Source organism: Thalassophryne amazonica, chromosome 12, assembly GCF_902500255.1.
Source record: "Thalassophryne amazonica chromosome 12, fThaAma1.1, whole genome shotgun sequence".
In the NCBI taxonomy this organism is placed as follows: Eukaryota; Metazoa; Chordata; class Actinopteri; order Batrachoidiformes; family Batrachoididae; genus Thalassophryne; species Thalassophryne amazonica.
This window is the reverse complement of record NC_047114.1, coordinates 24,092,302-24,113,295: the sequence shown is the minus strand read 5'-3', so window position 1 is coordinate 24,113,295 and position 20,994 is coordinate 24,092,302. Positions and strand designations below refer to the sequence as shown.

Genomic DNA, 20,994 nt, shown 5'->3' with positions numbered 1-20,994 from the left:
AGGCAATAACTTGTGTGAAGAAGTGGGTTTGTCTCATCAGTTTCCGAATGAATTAATTAATTAATGTGGAGATTTCATTCATAAATCTGTGTTGTGATGCCGTTGTGCAGTGGAGAGTGCAGATGCCCTGGCATTACCAGGAGAAAGGGCTTATATGTTAATACAAGTGATACAGAACTTCTACCAAACCTACACCTGGCAGTAAGCAGCACAAAGTCCAGAGCAAATGTCATTGCTCATGTTACCTTTTGGAGGCAGAGTCAAACTGAAAATCCAAGGTGCAGGCAGCCAGGAGACAAAAACGTGAGTGCAAAAACCATGGTGCTTTAATTATCTTCAATGACAAACAATCCAACACATCAGTGATGGAGCAAGCATACAAAAAAGAGTCCAAACCAGGTGACAGGGTGGAGATCACAACGGAGGTGCAAGGAGCGGACTAAACTAACAATGACAGAAACACAGTGGGGAATAATGACACAATATACTTACAAAAGGTGACCACAGAAGAGACTAACATACACATGTAACTCAGGCAATCAACCGGAAAGGGAAGAAGCAGACAGGTGTGTGTTGGGAAAGTGTAGTGACACGGACCCACAACAGGGGGTGTAAATGAATGGACAATGAATGAGCCGAAAATAGAACACTTTACTGTTGTGAATTTGCACAACGAAATACAGACGATTACAGAATTTGTATGTAGTCAATCTACAAAGGTGACGTGTGGGCAGGCTCGAGGATAGAAGACGTCCGTCCAGAGAGGAGCCGGAACCCACACGATTTCCACCGCCACCGAACCCGGAGAATACTGGAGCCGCCAAGTCCCGAGTCCCCAGGTGGTCACCGTCTCCGGCTGTCAGATCTGGTACTGCTGGCAGGAAGCAGAAACAATCAAGGGTGGTTGTGTGCACACCCAGTAACACAGTCAGAACAGTTAGACTTCTCCTTTTAAAGTGGGAAAGAACACCTCCACCTTTTATTGACAGTTAAACTCCGGTTGTCTCTGTAGTTCGGTGTGACAAGTGAACGCCCTTCACTTCGTCACCACTCTGTACTCCGACAGAACAACAACAGCGAGTAGACTCCTGAAACAATATCAAAGAATGGAGAAAATAATGTGCGCACGGCACAATCACGGCTGAGGTATTACCTTCTTGGCTTGAAGATATCTCGGCAGCGAGGTGGAGATGTCATCCGGCTTTATGGAGTGGTTGATGAATGACAGCTGTTGGAGATGATGATTGACAGCTGCCACGTCTGACTGTCCTGAAGAGGCTGCAGCACCCTCTCGTGCCTGAAGCCTGCACTTCAGGCAGGGCGCCCTCTGGTGGTGGCCAGCAGTACCTCCTCTTCAGCGGCCCACACAACAGGTGTAACTAAAAGCAAGTAGAACCAATGAACATAGGTGTGAGCAATCAGTGAGGATGGGAAGAGCTGAGAGATGAGAGGACATAAGGAGCATAAGGAGATAAAAGATTAAACAGACATCAAAAGGTATGTGGAAATAAAACCTGATCATGAAACATAAAACCAAAACATGAAATGCTCAAAATGCAAAAACAACCATGGAACTAAGTTTTTGCAACAACGAGTACAACAACGGGCAAACTGACACGAAGGACTCGAAATAAACCAGAAGGCAGTCAGAATATAAACAAGAACTAAACCATAATCAACAACTGAATTAACAAGCACATGCAGTAAGACAAATGGAACTCAAATAGATAAAAGTGCCACAGTGGAAAACTAACATGAAGATAACCACAAGTGGAGGCAATCAGTAATCAAACAACAAAGAGAACTGAACAACCAAAAACTGAATCAGGGAACATGAGCATAAAATAAACATGGAACTCAGTGAACACATGAGCATAAAATAAACATGGAACTCAGTGAACAGAGTGCGACGTGTAAACCACAGAACAAATCATGACAACTGAGGAGCACAAAGACCAGGACCGCGGATGGATGACAAGGACCAAGACAGACAGCGTACAGACTCAGACAGGGACCCACACGGATGACAGACAGTGGAAGACACACACACACCCAGCTGGAACCCACACGAATGACAAACAAGGGGGACATACATATAACACACAGACATAACTAACAGGGCACACCTTATTTATATGCTCATCACCCGCATCCTGTAGTCACAGCACCACTTGGGCTCTGGTCAGTGTGTTGGTCCAAAAATGAGAGATGCTTAGGTGGAGAGCGGGCGTGTTGCTATCATCTATCACCAGAAAGCATTTGCTCAGGAGACCGCCAAAAACCTTGTTCGAAGCTCAGCACTGTCTCCTGTTGTGCAAAGTGTAACAGTCAGATGTGCCTTACATAAGGCACAAGCACAGTCTGCCTCCACATATCATTACCAGTCACATTCAACAGTCTAATATTAATATAACAGCACAATGTGGCCACTGGAGGCAAAGAAAAAACAGGAGCAGGAAGGGGAAAAGAAAAATCATATTTTGCGAGGGAAGTGTCACTTTCCATCTCCTTTGCTCCCTCCCTCCCTCTCTGTGTCTCCTTTCTCAAACACAGACAATATCATATGAATAAAATTCACGATAAAAATGAAAGCAGGTGTTCATCAGGGGTGTGTTCTGGTTCATGCACATCAGTGCTTGCATGGACTGGGTGTTGGGTAGGGTTGTGGAAACCAGCGACTTAGTAGGTGCTTTTTGTTGGTGAGGAAAGGTTGTTTGGTGATGCCGATGTCATTGCAAGAGAACGAAGGTCCATGTCTTAGGGTCCTGGTGCTGGCGGTCTTACTGTAAGGTTGTGAGACTTGAATGTTAACCAGTGATCTAAAGCAACGGCTGGATGTCTTTGGTATTGGATTCCTTTGGAGGATCCTTGGGTACTGCTGTAATGACTTTTTGTCAAATGAGTGGCTACTGGGGGAGAGTAAGATGAGGAGTATCACTTACATTGTAAGGGTGCCTGTGTTGAGGACCTTAGTGGCTGGAGAAGCCCATAGAGATGCTTCACTTGGCTGCGGCAGATATATTTAGAGATGATGGACTTGTTTGCCTGGGTGGTTGTCATTCAGGACCCAAGACATTTCTGTGGTGTTGTGGATGCCGCAAAGCCAGTCTTGACTTGAAAATGACTTGAAACAATGTTTAAAAAAATAAGAGGAAACCGTATTTGCTGCTCATCAGGGAGCTTTGGTGTCCATGCTCTGACAGGTTGCAGTTAATCCTTTAGCGAGCCAGAAATCCTTTCACTTTCATCCATGGAATTGCCCCTTGTGGGTTTCATAAAGTTGTTTGATTGATTGATTCCTTGATACCACAAAGCTATGTGCCTGGTGGAGTCCAATTTAAAGAAAAGGACATGTTCCACTCTTATTGTTTATAATACTGTATCACGTTATTGACTCATTACAATTATTTCAAATAAAGGTTACTTGTTCAGAACATTAAAAAAAAATTATGTTTCTGGTTTTGTTTTTGTTCCTTGAACTGCTTCATATCCTTGCAGTAAACCCAGTGCTTTTGCCCACAGTCCCTCAATTTGCACCGTTATTTCCTGACACTGAAATGGCAAAGTCTTCTGAGACCCTCTTCAAATGGGCTTGCACCCTCTGTGCTAGTCCTTTTTTGTATTTGACATTAAAGTAGAGCCCTTTCTGTCAAATCTTTGCTGTTTTCCAGATCAATTGTCTTGTGTGCAAAATGATGACACTCATCTTTCCTGCCTTTTATGTGGTTGAGGAGAATTACCTTTTACCTTACTGCTCAGATTCCCAGAAGCATCACGACCTTCACGTTGTACCTCACGTGACAAAAACCAAAAATCCAGCAGGTTCAGAAGAGCTTTCTGTCGTAATTTCTGAGGGCTGTATAATTTTTGGTATAAATTTGTCTTATATTTCTCTTAAATGTTCTTGTATGTGTTGTGTTCCAGAGACTGATGTGGCTCAGAGAGATGTGGGCTTCCTGTCAGAGTACGTCTTGCGTTACCTGAGAGACCTTCCATCACCCGTCATTCCTGTCTGCGTCTACCCTCACCTGCAGACTGCAGTCGCTCTGCAGCAGCAGGTCTTACAGCTGTCAGCAGGTAGACCTTTTCACAATGTGCGGTATCAGTACTTTTTTAAACATAAAATAGTGAACTGTGTGCATAGTAGAGAAGCTTGAATCTTCGACTGGACTGGGTTGCTTGACGCGAGGACGTTTCGCTTCAAATCACAGAAGATTCCTCAGCTAAAATTCTTGCTCTGGTGGTCTGACTTCTGTCTTGACTCTAGTAGAAAAGAATAATCAAGAAGTCACAAAAGCTGGAGTTTTAAAACTAACCAGACCCCTCCTACCGAGAGGCAGACTGCTATAGGCTAGTGACTAAACAATAGCTATAATTAGCACCTATTGTGCTCTAGTTAGCACCCTCCTAATGACAGGGCAGCTGTCCCTCCTAATGATGCGAGGGACCCTCTCCTGATGGCTTCCTTGACGACTCTGCTGATGACGTGAATGACTCATTACCATGAATAAAAGACTGAAACTGCTTTGACCTGAGTACCCCATTGTAAACAGGGGATAAAGCGTGTCTCAGACCCCGTCCCTGGTTAAGGCTGGGTTTCAAACGTTTCACAAAGAATGCCTCCTTGACCCCTCTCTCAAACCATTTCTTCTCTCTGGCTAATATTTTAACTTCCTTGTCCTCAACCGTGTGGTTAGTGTCTTTAAGGTGGAGATGAACTGCAGACTGCGGTCCACTGGTGCCCTCTCTGTGGTGCTGGTATAGCCTTTTGTGTAAAGGTTGCTTAGTCTCACCTATGTAGTGTTCGTTACAGTTTTCCTGACATCTGATAGAATACACTACATTGCTCTGTTTGTAACTAGGGATCCTGTCCTTAGGGTGAAAAAACCATTATTGGTTAGGTTTAAAACTCCAGCTTTTGTGACTTCTTGATTATTCTTCTCTACAAGAGTCAAGACAGAAGTCAGACCACCAGAGCAAGAATTTTAGCTGAGGAAGCTTCTGTGATTTGAAGCGAAACGTCCTCACGTTAAGCAACCCAGTCCAGTCGAAGATTCAAGCTTCTCTACTATGGAAACCACCTGGACAACTGAGAGCCTACACAGAAACTGTGTGTATATTAGGTTGTTGTTAAAACAGGCCTGGAAAGGGGTGAGGGGGTGCGTGTGTGGGGGTGGAGGGGGCGTCACATTACACCAGTACACTATGCTGTGAGATTGAATGCAGAGGCCACATGTTTGATTGATGGATTAATTGTCCCACCCTGTGGTGATTGGATTTTGGTTGCAGGGTGAGGCAGTTGCCAGCCGGAGATATTTTGACAAGCACTTAAAAAACTTGGAGTTTGATGATAGAAGTTGACACATCAGCAATGATTAACTTTCAGAACATTTCAGAATTTCCTCTACATTATCATGCAACCATCAAGAAAGGTCTGACAAAACATAAAGTAAATCGCAGGGGTTTACTTTAATGAAATATTGATTTTAGATAGTTTTTGCAAGTTGAAGCATTATGTATTCAAATTAATCCCTACTTGGAATACAGGAAAAGACTTGGAGGTGTAGTGCACACTGTCATGAACATGACAGTTTTTTTTTTTTTAATGGGCTGAAATGTACTATATCTGAAGATGATCATTTATTTAAATATGCAAAAGAAAAGTCTTATTTTTTTCTAACATTGTACTAAACAAAGGTAGAAAGATAAATAAATAGGAGCTGACCCATGACAGGCAGGTTGGTTAAAGATGGTTGGACACCAGTGCGAGGCTCACACAAACAGCTCTGGTTAACGAAAGACTTTAGTGGTGTGGATAGCAGGGGTCGGTACGCAAGTAGGCAGTCCAAAAAACACAGCAGTACAAAAACAGACAGGAGGTCATAAACACAGTGAGGCAGGCAGGATGGAACACGAGATACAGAGCTGGAGAGAAGGCACAAGGTGCATCAATCTGGCGAGGAGCAAACGCACCCAGTGAGTTTATATAACCCCAGGTGATGAGCTGCAGTTGAGGAACAGGTGTGCATGGAAAGCACCAGAACAAAGATGTGGCCAGTGAGAGAGAAATGCCCACCACCAAGAACCCAAGGACAGACAAGAGAGACAGAGACAGACAGACCCAAGCAGAAAAACCCAGCAAGACAATAAACACACAGAAAACCAATGAATCAATGAAAACAGTAAAGCAGACTGGACAAAAACAAACAGACAAGCAAGCCAAAGTCTGCCACTCTGCCTACTGCAGACATCATCAATCCAAACAGTATGCATTTACTGTATCTCCAATGCAGTTTTTTGACTGCACCCCATTCTGAAACATAACCTGGTAAAAATACAAGCAAATATTTTGTGTTGCTTTGAAATTACACCTTACACACAGCCGAGTGTCAAGAAAAATCTTGAAACATAATGGAGCATTAATATGACTACCAGAAATACCTGTTGGTTACAATGCATAATGCCAAAGTTAAGAGCCCCGTCACACTAGAGAACGAATGCAGTACGGATCATACAAATTGGAAAAACAAACAGAATTCAGGTTGCATTTGTACGGGACAGACATTTGTACAGCCGTGTACGAATGCCCATTGAATACCCAGAATGTGGTTCGAAGCCGGCTTGAATGATTTCACGCATATTCTGAGAGCAGCAGCTCCTGAATTCAGGTCGACGTGCACACCCACAGCCATCATTACTGGTAATAGCATGGAAGAATTTGGCATACTTGATCCATTTCGAGGTTCCTTTGAACGCGATCAAAATGCCGATCTTGGATAAGCAGTTGAAGATGAGAGTGTGTGTGTATGTATTGTGTATTATTTGTGTTCATGTTGATACATATGTTCTCTTTTGGTGGACATTAATGGAGGCCCCCATGTGACTTTGGGCCGCTGGTCTTCAGCCCAAATGAATCTGTTGTGGTTCCTGATTGGATGTAATTGTTTCCACTTTATTCACAGGTGTGATGCAGCTTTTTGCTCAGTATTTTTAGGGAGTCAGTGAGATTTAATTTTCAATTTTTCAATTTTTTTCAATTTATTTTCATTTATATAGTGCCAAGTGACAACAGAGTTGCCTCAAGGTGCTTCACACAAGTAAGGTCTAACCTTACTAACCCCCAGAGCAGCAGTGGTAAGGAAAAACTCCATCTGAGGAAGAAACCTCAAGCACACCAGACTCAAAGGGGTGACCTTCTGCTTGGGGCATGCTACAGATATAAATTACAGAACAGTTCACAAAACGAATATACAGGAAATGCTGTTGGTGCACAGGACAGGAGGGTCTCCAGCACAAATACCACACCCATCTCTGGATGGAGCTGCATCTTAAACAGAGAGAAAAAAAACACAATCAGGCATCAAAAAGACAAGAAATACAGTATAATTTGCCAGCATTAAACAACAAGAAAAACAGGAAATACTTAGGTGATCGCAGGCCACTAGCCCTAAGCTTCACTAAAAGACCCAGAATTTAGGTAAGGTTGAGGCTGTAGCATGCCCCATTTCCTAATAAAATGAATTAAAAGAGTAAAAAGTGGAGAAATATACTATGCCAGTATGCTAGCCATACGAAAGGGAAAATAAGTGCGTCTTAAGTCTGGACTTGAAAGTCTCCACAGAATCTGACTGTTTTATTGATGCAGGGAGATCATTCCACAGAGCAGGGGCACAATAAGAGAAAGCTCTATGATCTGCAGACTTCTTATTCACCCTAGTGACACAAAGTAGTCCTGCACCCTGAGAACGCAAAGCCCGGGCCGGTACATAAGGTTTAATTAGGTCAGCTAGGTAGGGAGGTTCCAGTCACAATTTTATAGACTAGTAGGAGAACCTTAAAATCTGATCTCACTGGGACAGGAAGCCAGTGAAGGGATGCCAAAATGGGCGTGGTCAAACTTTCTGCTTTGTGTCAAAAGTCTGGCTGCAGCATTTTGAACAAATTGGAGAGCCCTAATAGTGGACTGCGGTAAACCAGAAAATAGAACATTGCAGTAGTCCAATCTTGAGGAGATAAATGCATGGATCAGGGTCTCAGCATCAGCCATAGACAGGATGGGATGAATCTTCGCTATATTTCACAAGTGGAAGAAAGCAGTCCTCATAATATTTCTAATGTGGAGGTCAAAGGACAATGTAGGATCAAAAATTACCGCAAGGTTCCTCACTTTGTCAGTGTGATGTATGACACACGACCCTAGGCTAAGCGTTAACTGGTCAGATTGATGTCAATGTCTCACTAGACCAAGAACCATCATTTCAGTCTTATCAGAGTTTAAAAGTAGGAAGTTTCTAGACAACCAACTTCTCACTGATGCAAGGCAATCTTCTAAGGATTTTATGTGAATGAGATTACCAGCAGGTATTGGCATGTATAACTGAATATCATCAGCATAGCAGTGAAAGGTAATCCAAACCGCCGCAATATGCGCTCAAGGGGTGCTATATAAAGGGAGAAAAGCAGGGGGCCTAAGACAGACCCCTGTGGAACCCAGAATTTCATGTCACTAAGGTTAGAGGTAGTGTTACTGTACAAAACACAGTGAGAACAACTGGTCAAGTATGATGTCAACCATGCAAGGGCACTCCCAGTAATCCCAAAATGATTTTCCAGCCTTTCAAGTAGAATATGATGATCCACGGTATCAAATGCAGCACTGAGAGCTAACAGCACCAGAACCGTAGTGGTGTCTGAATCCATTGCAAGCAGAAGATCATTCACCACTTGAGCGAGAGCCATCTCTGTGGAATGATATTTCCTAAAAGCAGACTGCAGTGGCTCAAAGAGATTATTCTCAGTAAGATAGTCCACGAGCTGCCGTGACACCACTTTTTCCAGAATTTTAGAGCAAAATGATAGATTTGATATCGGCCGTTAGTTTTTCTATACACTAGGGTGTATATTCGTCCGTGAATTGTTCTGTGAATTGTTCTGTAATTTATGTTTGTAGCATGGTCCAAGCAGAGGGTCTACCCTCTGCAAACAGAAGAGAGCTGCTTCCGTAAGAAACCACTCTATCCTCTGCAGGCAAAAGAGAACTGGTCTCACAAAAAAAAAAAAAAAAAATTTCCTTTAACGCCATACTGATACGCTGGCAATATCACCCAAGTCATCCAGAGGCATACATTTTTAACTTATGGTTCATATTTTAACCAAACTAATTTTGGACAAGTTATTTAAAATTACTGTCATGTCTGACGTTTTATAAAGTGAAAATATCAGATATATGTTTAGTTTTAAAGTAATGTGCTAATTTTAAGGTTTTAGTGAGCACATGCTGTGCCCAGCAGTGCATTATGGGTAGGATAGTCTAATCTCAGTATGTTCACGACAGGACAAATGCATTTCAGACACTCTGTTCAGGCTCTACGGACAGCAGCATTAAACTCTAGTGCCTAAAACTCTTGTGAATATATTCTCTGGGTTTATAGACGTTATTGTATTTGCGTTTGTTAAATTCCACGCATCTTAAATGTAGCAGACACGGATTGTCTGGGATTTTGTTTTGGCAAGTTTTTCAGGCCTCTACTGCCATCTACTGGCCAGTAGTGTTCATGGCAGTATTCGGCCTAAGTACTAAGTGTCTGGGCACCAGTAGATGGCAATGTTCTACTTATTTTGACCCCGGTTATATCAGATGGTTGTCAAATCAACTTTTTGGCTTTGCAAATGGCTTTTATTTATTTTTCTTCAAATTAAGTTTAAAAACAAAACAAAAAAATAACATTACAAGACAGCTCTGCGGTGTTTGCACAGGCACAGTGTGAGCGGTTGGACGCTTGTAGCCCCTCAGCAGCAGGATCAAATCAAATCAATTTTATTTATATAGCGCCAAATCACAACAAACAGTTGCCCCAAGGCGCTTTATATTGTAAGGCAAGGCATACAATAATTACGGAAAAACCCCAACAGTCAAAACGACCCCTGTGAGCAAGCACTTGGCGACAGTGGAGAGGAAAAACTCCCTTTTAACAGGAAGAAAGCTCCAGCAGAACCAGGTTCAGGGAGGGGCAGTCTTCTGCTGGGACTGGTTGGGGCTGAGGGAGAGAACCAGGAAAAAGACATGCTGTGGGGGGGAGCAGAGATCAATCACTAATGATTAAATGCAGAGTGGTGCATACAGAGCAAAAAGAGAAGGAAACACTCAGTGCATCATGGGAACCCCCCAGCAGTCTAAGTCTATAGCAGCATAACTAAGGGATGGTTCAGGGTCACCTGATCCAGCCCTAACTATAAGCTTTAGCAAAAAGGAAAGTTTTAAGCCTAATCTTAAAAGTAGAGAGGGTGTCTGTCTCCCTGATCCGAATTGGGAGCTGGTTCCAGAGGAGAGGAGCCTGAAAGCTGAAGGCTCTGCCTCCCATTCTACTCTTACAAACCCTAGGAACTACAAGTAAGCCTGCAGTCTGAGAGCGAAACGCTCTATTGGGGTGATATGGTACTATGAGGTCCCTAAGATAAGATGGGACCTGATTATTCAAAACCTTATAAGTAAGAAGAAGAATTTTAAATTCTATTCTAGAATTAACAGGAAGCCAATGAAGAGAGGCCAATATGGGTGAGATATGCTCTCTCCTTCTAGTCCCTGTCAGTACTCTAGCTGCAGCATTTTGAATTAACTGAAGGTTTTTCAGGGAATTTTTAGGACAACCTGATAATAATGAATTACAATAGTCCAGCCTAGAGGAAATAAATGCATGAATTAGTTTTTCAGCATCACTCTGAGACAAGACCTTTCTAATTTTAGAAATATTGCGCAAATGCAAAAAAGCAGTCCTACATATTTGTTTAATATGCACATTGAATGACATATCTTGATCAAAAATGACTCCAAGATTTCTCACAGTATTACTAGAGGTCAGTGTAATGCCATCCAGAATAAGGATCTGGTTAGACACCACGTTTCTAAGATTTGTGGGGCCAAGTACAATAACTTCAGTTTTATCTGAGTTTAAAAGCAGGAAATTAGAGGTCATCCATGTCTTTATGTCTGTAAGACAATCCTGCAGTTTAGCTAATTGGTGTGTGTCCTCTGGCTTCATGGATAGATAAAGCTGAGTATCATCTGCGTAACAATGAAAATTTAAGCAATGCTGTCTAATAATACTGCCTAAGGGAAGCATGTATAAAGTGAATAAAATTGGTCCTAGCACAGAACCTTGTGGAACTCCATAATTAACCTTCTGTGAAGAAGATTCCCCATTTACATGAACAAATTGTAATCTATTAGATAAATATGATATGATTCAAACCACCGCAGCGCAGTGCCTTTAATACCTATGGCATGCTGTAATCTCTGTAATAAAATTTTATGGTCAACAGTATCAAAAGCAGCACTGAGGTCTAACAGAACAAGCACAGAGATGAGTCCACTGTCTGAGGCCATAAGAAGATCATTTGTAACCTTCACTAATGCTGTTTCTGTACTATGATGAATTCTAAAACCTGACTGAAACTCTTCAAATAGACCATTCCTCTGCAGATGATCAGTTAGCTGTTTTACAACTACCCTTTCAAGAATTTTTGAGAGAAAAGGAAGGTTGGAGATTGGCCTATAATTAGCTAAGATAGCTGGGTCAAGTGATGGCTTTTTAAGTAATGGTTTAATTACTGCCACCTTAAAAGCCTGTGGTACATAGCCAACTAATAAAGACAGATTGATCATATTTAAGATCGAAGCATTAATTAATGGTAGGGCTTCCTTGAGCAGCCTGGTAGGAATGGGGTCTAATAGACATGTTGATGGTTTGGAGGAAGTAACTAATGAAAATAACTCAGACAGAACAATCGGAGAGAAAGAGTCTAACCAAATACCGGCATCACTGAAAGCAGCCAAAGAGAACGATATGTCTTTGGGATGGTTATAAGTAATTTTTTCTCTAATAGTTAAAATTTTATTAGAAAAGAAAGTCATGAAGTCATTACTAGTTAAAGTTAAAGGAATACTCGGCTCAATAGAGCTCTGACTCTTTGTCAGCCTGGCTACAGTGCTGAAAAGAAACCTGGGGTTGTTCTTATTTTCTTCAATTAGTGGTGAGTAGTAAGATGTCCTAGCTTTACGGAGGGCTTTTTTATAGAGCAACAGACTCTTTTTCCAGGCTAAGTGAAGATCTTCTAAATTAGTGAGACACCATTTCCTCTTCAACCTCACAACGGCCGACCAGAATGATATCAGACAGGTTTGATTTTCATTCGACCATACAATTGGTGATCAGGAGGTGGTCATCATGTTAAACACAGCTTGTTACTCCTTGTACACTACACGATGCAGGACACGCGATTAACCTGAAACTCGGTCCAAAAAATTCTCGCACGAATGAAAAATCATCTGAAAAAGGGCCAAAACTCGCACAGTGTAAAGCCCACATTTATGTGTCAAGACAAAATTGAGTGCACGTTTTACAACATCATCAAACGTGTGCACAGCACAATATAATAAAATGAGCGCACATTCTCTCCACATGCAAAACATATTGCAATGACACTTCCAGGGCTCCATAAAAATGCCTGTTTTTACAAATAAAAAATGGAATATTTTACAAAAGCACATTTAAGCACACACCAACACACGACACACGTCACATGAACGTGTTGGTTTACATAATGAGTGACTGAACCAATCAGTGTTTAGCAGAGGCTCTTTTACCAGAATCCTTTGCGATCTGTCTGTGTATGTTACAAAACCTCAGAATTAGTGCATTATTCAACATTAAAACATATATGTTATATTTTAACTTTGTACAAATGACAGAATTGACATTAATGGAGTTATTCTGTCGGTATTAATGTTATTTATAAATCAAAACCATAAGTCAGCATGAATTTATTTTCCAACACTTCCTCCTGACCGGAGCATTGTGATTGATAGAGAGCTGGCTTTATGGCTGCTCTTAGGGTGCCTCTGTGCTGGAAGCTGTGTAGTAAACAAGAGCTGCCAGCAGGGACAGGATGTTCAAAGACAAACGTGTGGCCTTGTTTGGGTCTGTTGTCACTTATTAGAAGCTATTGTGGTGTAAAACTCAAATTCAGTTTATTAGTGGTTGCAAATGTACCAGAGACAATATTGGAATTCATCAGTTATCTGTAACTTCGATACATTTTTGGGTGGTTGTCTGATTATCTGTTATCGACGTTAACTTTTTGGTTATCTGTGCCTACCACTGCTGATTGGGTATTTGCCAAATGTGAAGCTAAGACATCAGGTAGTCTAGCTTCGAGTCCAGTCTTACTTGAGGAGCTGATGCATCGCCATAGTGATATATAAGGTTGTTGTTCCACTAAAGATGGCAGCAAAACTGTAAACTTAATAAGTGAGTGATCAGAGACCACTGATATAAAGAGGCATGATGTCAATATTCGTGACAGCAATACCACATGCGAGAACCAAATCCAGGGTATTTCCACTAATGTGCGTTGAGTCTCGAATGCATTGCCGAAATCCTAATCAATCAATCAACTTTTTTCTTATATAGCGCCAAATCACAACAAACAGTTGCCCCAAGGCGCTCCATATTGCAAGACAAGGCCATACAATAATTATGAAAAACCCCAACGGTCAAAACGACCCCCTATGAGCAAGCACTTGGCAACAGTGGGAAGGAAAAACTCCCTTTTAACAGGAAGAAACCTCCAGCAGAACCAGGCTCAGGGAGGGGCAGTCTTCTGCTGAGACTGGTTGGGGCTGAGGGAAAAAACCAGGAAAAAGACATGCCGTGAAGGGGGGCAGAGATCGATCACTAATGATTAAATGCAGAGTGATGCATACGGAGCAAAAAGAGAAAGAAACAGTGCATCATGGGAACCCCCCCACAATCTACGTCTAAAGCAGCATAACCAAGGGATGGTCCAGGGTCACCCGATCCAGCCCTAACTATAAGCCTTAGCGAAAAGGAAAGTTTTAAGCCTAATCTTAAAAGTAGAGAGGGTATCTGTCTCCCTGATCTGAATTGGGAGCTGGTTCCACAGGAGAGGAGCCTGAAAGCTGAAGGCTCTGCCTCCCATTCTACTCTTACAAACCCTAGGAACTACAAGTAAGCCCGCAGTCTGAGAACGAAGCGCTCTAATGGGGTAATATGGTACTACGAGGTCCCTAAGATAAGATGGGACCTGATTATTCAAAACCTTATAAGTAAGAAGAAGAATTTTAAATTCTATTCTAGAATTAACAGGAAGCCAATGAAGAGAGGCCAACACGGGTGAGATATGCTCTCTCCTGCTAGTCCCCGTCAGTACTCTAGCTGCAGCATTCTGAACCAACTGAAGGCTTTTTAGGGAACTTTTAGGACAACCTGATAATAATGAATTACAATAGTCCAGCCTAGAGGAAATAAATGCATGAATTAGTTTTTCAGCATCACTCTGAGACAAGACCTTTCTGATTTTAGAGATATTGCGTAAATGCAAAAAGGCAGTCCTACATATTTGTTTAATATGCGCTTTGAATGACATATCCTGATCAAAAATGACTCCAAGATTTCTCACAGTATTACTAGAGATCAGGGAAATGCCATCCAGAGTAACGATCTGGTTAGACACCATGCTTCTAAGATTTGTGGGGCCAAGTACAATAACTTCAGTTTTATCTGAGTTTAAAAGCAGGAAATTAGAGGTCATCCATGTCTTTATGTCTGTAAGACAATCCTGCAGTTTAGCTAATTGGTGTGTATCCTCTGGCTTCATGGATAGATAAAGCTGGGTATCATCTGCGTAACAATGAAAATTTAAGCAATACCGTCTAATAATACTGCCTAAGGGAAGCATGTATAAAGTGAATAAAATTGGTCCTAGCACAGAACCTTGTGGAACTCCATAATTAACTTTAGTCTGTGAAGAAGATTCCCCATTTACATGAACAAACTGTAATCTATTAGACAAATATGATTCAAACCACCGCAGCGCAGTGCCTTTAATACCTATGACATGCTCTAATCTCTGTAATAAAATTTTATGGTCAACAGTATCAAAAGCAGCACTGAGGTCCAACAGAACAAGCACAGAGATAAGTCCACTGTCCGAAGCCATAAGAAGATCATTTGTAACCTTCACTAATGCTGTTTCTGTACTATGATGAATTCTAAAACCTGACTGAAACTCTTCAAATAGACCATTCCTCTGCAGGTGATCAGTTAGCTGTTTTACAACTACCCTCTCAAGAATCTTTGAGAGAAAAGGAAGGTTGGAAATTGGCCTATAATTTGCTAAGATAGCTGGGTCAAGTGATGGCTTTTTAAGTAATGGTTTAATTACTGCCACCTTAAAGGCCTGTGGTACATAACCAACTAACAAAGATAGATTGATCATATTTAAGATTGAAGCATTAAATAATGGTAGGACTTCCTTGAGCAGCCTGGCAGGAATGGGGTCCAATAAACATGCCGATGGTTTGGACGAAGCAACCAATGAAAATAACTCAGACAGAACAACCGGAGAGAAAGAGTCTAACCAAATACCGGCATCACTGAAAGCAGCCAAAGATAACGATACATCTTTGGGATGGTTATGAGTAATTTTTTCTCTAATAGTCAAAATTTTGTTAGCAAAGAAAGTCATGAAGTCATTACTAGTTAAAGTTAATGGAATACTCAGCTCAATAGAGCTCTGACTCTTTGTCAGCCTAGCTACAGTGCTGAAAAGAAACCTGAGGTTATTCTTATTTTCTTCAATTAGTGATGAGTAGAAAGATGTCCTAGCTTTACGGAGGGCTTTTTTATAGAGCAACAAACTCTTTTTCCAGGCTAAGTGAAGATCTTCTAAATTAGTGAGACGCCATTTCCTCTCCAACTTACGGGTTATCTGCTTTAAGCTACGAGTTTGTGAGTTATACCACGGAGTCAGACACTTCTGATTTAAAGCTCTCTTTTTCAGAGGAGCTACAGCATCCAAAGTTGTCTTCAAAGAGGATGTAAAACTATTGACGAGATACTCTAACTCCCTTACAGAGTTTAGGTAGCTACTCTGCTCTGTGTTGGTATATGACATTAGAGAACATAACGAAGGAATCATATCCTTAAACCTAGTTACAGCGCTTTCTGAAAGACTTCTAGTGTAATGAAACTTATTCCCCACTGCAGGGTAGTCCATCAGGGTAAATGTAAATGTTATTAAAAAATGATCAGACAGAAGGGAGTTTTCAGGGAATGCTGTTAAGTCTTCTATTTCCATACCATAAGTCAGAACAAGATCTAAGATATGATTAAAGTGGTGGGTGGACTCATTTACTTTTTGAGCAAAGCCGATAGAGTCTAATAATAGATTAAATGCAGTGTTGAGGCTGTCATTCTCAGCATCTGTGTGGATATTAAAATCGCCCACTATAATTATCTTATCTGAGCTAAGCACTAAGTCAGACAAAAGGTCTGAAAATTCACAGAGAAACTCACAGTAACGACCAGGTGGACGATAGATAATAACAAATAAAACTGTTTTTTGGGACTTCCAATTTGGATGGACAAGACTAAGAGTCAAGCTTTCAAATGAATTAAAGCTCTGTCTAGGTTTTTGATTAATTAATAAGCTGGAATGGAAGATTGCTGCTAATCCTCCGCCACGGCCCGTGCTACGAGCATTCTGACAGTTAGTGTGACTCGGGGGTGTTGACTCATTTAAACTAACATATTCATCCTGCTGTAACCAGGTTTCTGTTAGGCAGAATAAATCAATACGTTGATCAATTATTATATCATTTACCAACAGGGACTTAGAAGAGAGAGACCTAATGTTTAATAGACCACATTTAACTGTTTTAGTCTGTGGTGCAATTGAAGGTGCTATATTATTTTTTCTTTTTGAATTTTTATGCTTAAATAGATTTTTGCTGGTTATTGGTGGTCTGGGAGCAGGCACCGTCTCTACGGGGATGGGGCAACGAGGGGATGGCAGGGGGAGAGAAGCTGCAGAGAGGTGTATAAGACCACAGCTCTGCCTCCTGGTCCCAACGCTGGACAGTCACAGTTTGGAGGATCCAAGAAAATTGGCCAGATTTCTAGAAATGAGAGCTGCTCCATCTAAAGTGGGATGGATGCCGTCTCTCCTAACAAGACCAGGTTTTCCCCAGAAGCTTTGCCAATTATCAATGAAGCCCACCTCATTTTTTGGACACCACTCAGACAGCCAGCAATTCAAGGAGAACATGCGGCTAAACATGTCACTCCCGGTCTGATTGGGGAGGGGCCCAGAGAAAACAACAGAGTCCGACATTGTTTTTGCAAAGTTACACACCGATTTAATGTTAATTTTAGTGACCTCCGATTGGCGTAACCGAGTGTCATTACTGCCGACGTGAATTACAATCTTACCAAATTTACGCTTAGCCTTAGCCAGCAATTTCAAATGTCCTTCGATGTCGCCTGCTCTGGCCCCCGGAAGACAATTGACAATGGTTGCTGGTGTCGCTAACTTCACATTTCTCAAAACAGAGTCGCCAATAACCAGAGTTTGATCCTCTGCGAGTGTATCGTCGAGTGGGGAAAAACGGTTAGAGATGTGAACGGGTTGACGGTGTACACGGGGCTTCTGTTTAGGGCTACGCTTCCTCCTCACAGTCACCCAGTCAGCCTGCTTTCCCGACTGCCCGGGATCTGCCAGGGGGGAACTAGCGGCAGCTAAGCTACCTTGGTCCGCACCGACTACAGGGGCCTGGCTAGCTGTAGAATTTTCCACGGTGCGGAGCCGAGTCTCCAATTCGCCCAGCCTGGCCTCCAAAGCTACGAATAAGCTGCACTTATTACAAGTACCGTTACTGCTAAAGGAGGCCGAGGAATAACTAAACATTTTACACCCAGAGCAGAAAAGTACGGGAGAGACAGGAGAAGCCGCCATGCTAAATCGGCTAAGAGCTAGTAGCTACGCAACCTAGCGGATTCCTAAAAACACACAAAGTGAATAATGTGTAAATAATTTAGAGGTGATTCAGCAGAAGGAGTGCCCCAATCAAGGCACCAAACAGGCCATGAAGCAGCACAGGCAACGCACGACAGCAGCGAACGCACGACAACGGTGCTAAAATAAAATAAAAATCAACTAAACACGCTGTGGAGCAGCACAGATAACGCACGACAACAGTGCTAAAAGAGAAAAAAAAATTAAAAAATAAAAAAAATAAAAAAAAATAAAAACGAAAGCGTTAGCAAGCTAGTTAGCTTGCCAACGCTGATGAAAGTTAGCTGATAAAAGTGCTCCGTCGCGATGTTTTGACCGTTAGAGGTCTTCCTTAGGCGTTGGAGCACAGTAAAAAAGTAAAAAAAAAAAGTAAAAAGGTAAAAAAGTAAAAAAGTCTTGAAAAAGACTGTTAATTCAAGTCCAAAGCAGCAGGTAGCAGTCTCTGTGTAAACAGTCCCAACAGAGAGCCAAAATTCTGATGCCAACACGTAAACCAACACGTATCTAATGCATCCACAATTTCCATAAATGATTTGCAGAGGGGATCAGAAGGCTTAGTTACCAATGATCAGACTGTTATCTGCACTAGTTGACAAGTTAGAGATGAATGCACCAAATTCATCTAAGAATTCAGAATATGGGCCAGGAGGCCTATATACAGTGACAAAGTAATACAGCTGATTTTATATTATATTTTATATTTATATTTTCTATTTAATATATTTTCTGTTTAATATAAGGTATTAATTGGAATATTTTTTTTCACAGTTTCACGTGCTGCACAGCAGCTGAAAGTGTTCTGTGTCCACACCCACAGCTCCTGTGTGCTGCATTGTGTACACACATTACTGAGCGTGTTTGTGTGCTTATAATAAAAATAATTTAAAAAAGAATCTGTGCCATTTAATTGTTCCAATGACTATATTTAAGCAAACTAGTCAAGAATTATGCAGCGTTTTGTCAGTGAAAGCATGCAAAGCACACAATAGCTTTGCCTGAATTATTAAGGTTATTTTTAAAATTTGCCATCGTGGCAATTCACTCGCCACATCATGCATTGTTCATTCGCCATCTGGGACATAGCGAGGGTTAGGGAAATCCCTGAATTCTGTGTTCAAAATCACTTAAATCACCTTTCTTCCACATTCTGATGCTCGGTTAGAATTTGAGCTGATCATCTTGAACATATCTACCTGCCTGAATAAACAGAGTTTCTGCCACGTGAAGTCAGCAGTTGAACAGACGTGCATAATGGAGTGCCCATAAAGTGTAATGGTTTGTCAGTTGGTTTTGGTCTTCTTCATGGTTGAATTCCTGTTTCAGATGGTGCAGTAGCTGGCAGCTATGACAGACAAGTAAGTCAGGTTCTTGAGAGCTCCACTGCTGTCCCTCTTCACCACCGTCTGACTCTGCAGTTCCTCCTCACACACCTGGCCAAGGTCGCCCAGGCACAGGCTAGCAATGGTCTGGACACACACACACTGGGAAAAATATTTGGACCGCTGCTGATTTGGACAGGTCCCTCTTCTTCTTGGTAAGATTTGATTGACTAATTTTTATTACAGAGGCGTGGACAGGACATAATGTGTACTGGTGAAATGAATGATTTAGCAGCTTGATGGTGTTAGAAGTTCACATTTGTGGAAATATGTGCATTGAAAATGGGAACACTGTAAAAGTTACAGAACATATTTCCACATTTTAACCCCCCACCTCAAAATTTTTATACTTTGAGAGACAGAAAATGCAGCAGGAATCTTTAGCAACACATGAGCTTGAGGCCCATTTATCTGTTTGTATTACAGTCCGTGTGTTTGTAATTGGTTTTAAACTTGACACTGCTTTAAAGTGCTCCTAATAATTCAGTGTACCCCACATATAAATTGAACTGTTGTGTTACCTTTAAAACAATCGCAGATTGATTTAAACTGGAGATTAAATTTGATTGATTGAACTGAATGCCTCTGGTCATGTGAATGTTTGGTCAAACCAATAATTTCAGGCGTCTTCATTGGACCTGAGCAATTATAATGGACAGTTTACTCTTTCATTACCTCTTATGAGCTAAACAATTTGACTAATCATACAATAATTAAGAGGTGAATCAGTATTTAAAATAATGAGTAGTTAGCCCAAATCTAATGCGTGAAATTTGGATGAATACTGGAGTTATTGATTGATTGATTGACAGGTTGTCATTGGATGAGGACCTTCCTGCTCTTGTGTTGGAGCGACTGCTGATAGAAAGAACTGTGGAACAAGCTGTCACTCCCCCAGGTACATTTTTTTCATGCTGTGTAAAACAGTGTTGTTGCTCCACTACATTTCATACATTTCTTTTTGACTGTAGACCCTTTTTTTTTTAGCATTTATGAGGGTTTAATGAGTCTGGCTCATGAACAGAGTGATGGTGCTCTCTGAATGAGCCTCTTGAACTGGCAGAGAGAGAGAGAGAAAGTCTACAACAGAGACTTATCTGTCCATCAACTTCAGACGGTTAAAGAATCACAAAGATTTATACCTTATTTTCATGACACTTTGTCTTCAGAAACATGTCTGTCTGGTGTGAAACAGCTGTTATCAAAGAGGAGTTTTCTGAAAGCTCCTCAACTAATCTTACAAAGAACTCACAGGACTTACAGGATATAAAGATATTTTTAAAAGGTAAAGATATTTTTTCATATGGTAAAGTCAAATTGTATTTAATGATTTGACAGATTATAGCCAAATTAATATATATATATATATATATATATATATATATATATATATATATATATATATATATATATATATCAGCTCATCTTTCATAAATACTAAGAAACTGACTAAAATAGTAAGCTGTTGTTATTTGGGAGATTTGATATACTACATTAATTTAGTTCAATAAATTTACTAAAATATATTTTAAGTATTCTTTTGGCTAGAGTGGATTTATCATGGTGATTGCGCTGTGTATATATAATGCCCTAGCTGCCCAAAAATTGAAAAATGCCATGATATTAATTTTAGATCATATCACCCATCCCTAGGGTACATTACCTGAAGACCAAGTGTGAGAACCACTGCGGTAATTGCATATCTGTTTCAGGCCTCTACTTAACACTTTGTGACAAACAT

The 20,994-nt window shown here is 41.1% G+C and overlaps 1 protein-coding gene across 1 annotated transcript in view; it reads left to right on the top strand.

Moving 5' to 3' along the window:
• The window catches only part of LOC117521177 (phosphatidylinositol 3-kinase regulatory subunit beta-like), a 152,016-nt gene that overhangs the window by 72,269 nt on the left and 58,753 nt on the right, over nt 1-20,994 (top strand). The window contains 3 exon segments of the mRNA XM_034182527.1: nt 3,925-4,077; nt 19,198-19,408; nt 20,066-20,151. Coding sequence (XP_034038418.1) covers nt 3,925-4,077; nt 19,198-19,408; nt 20,066-20,151 — 450 coding nt within the window.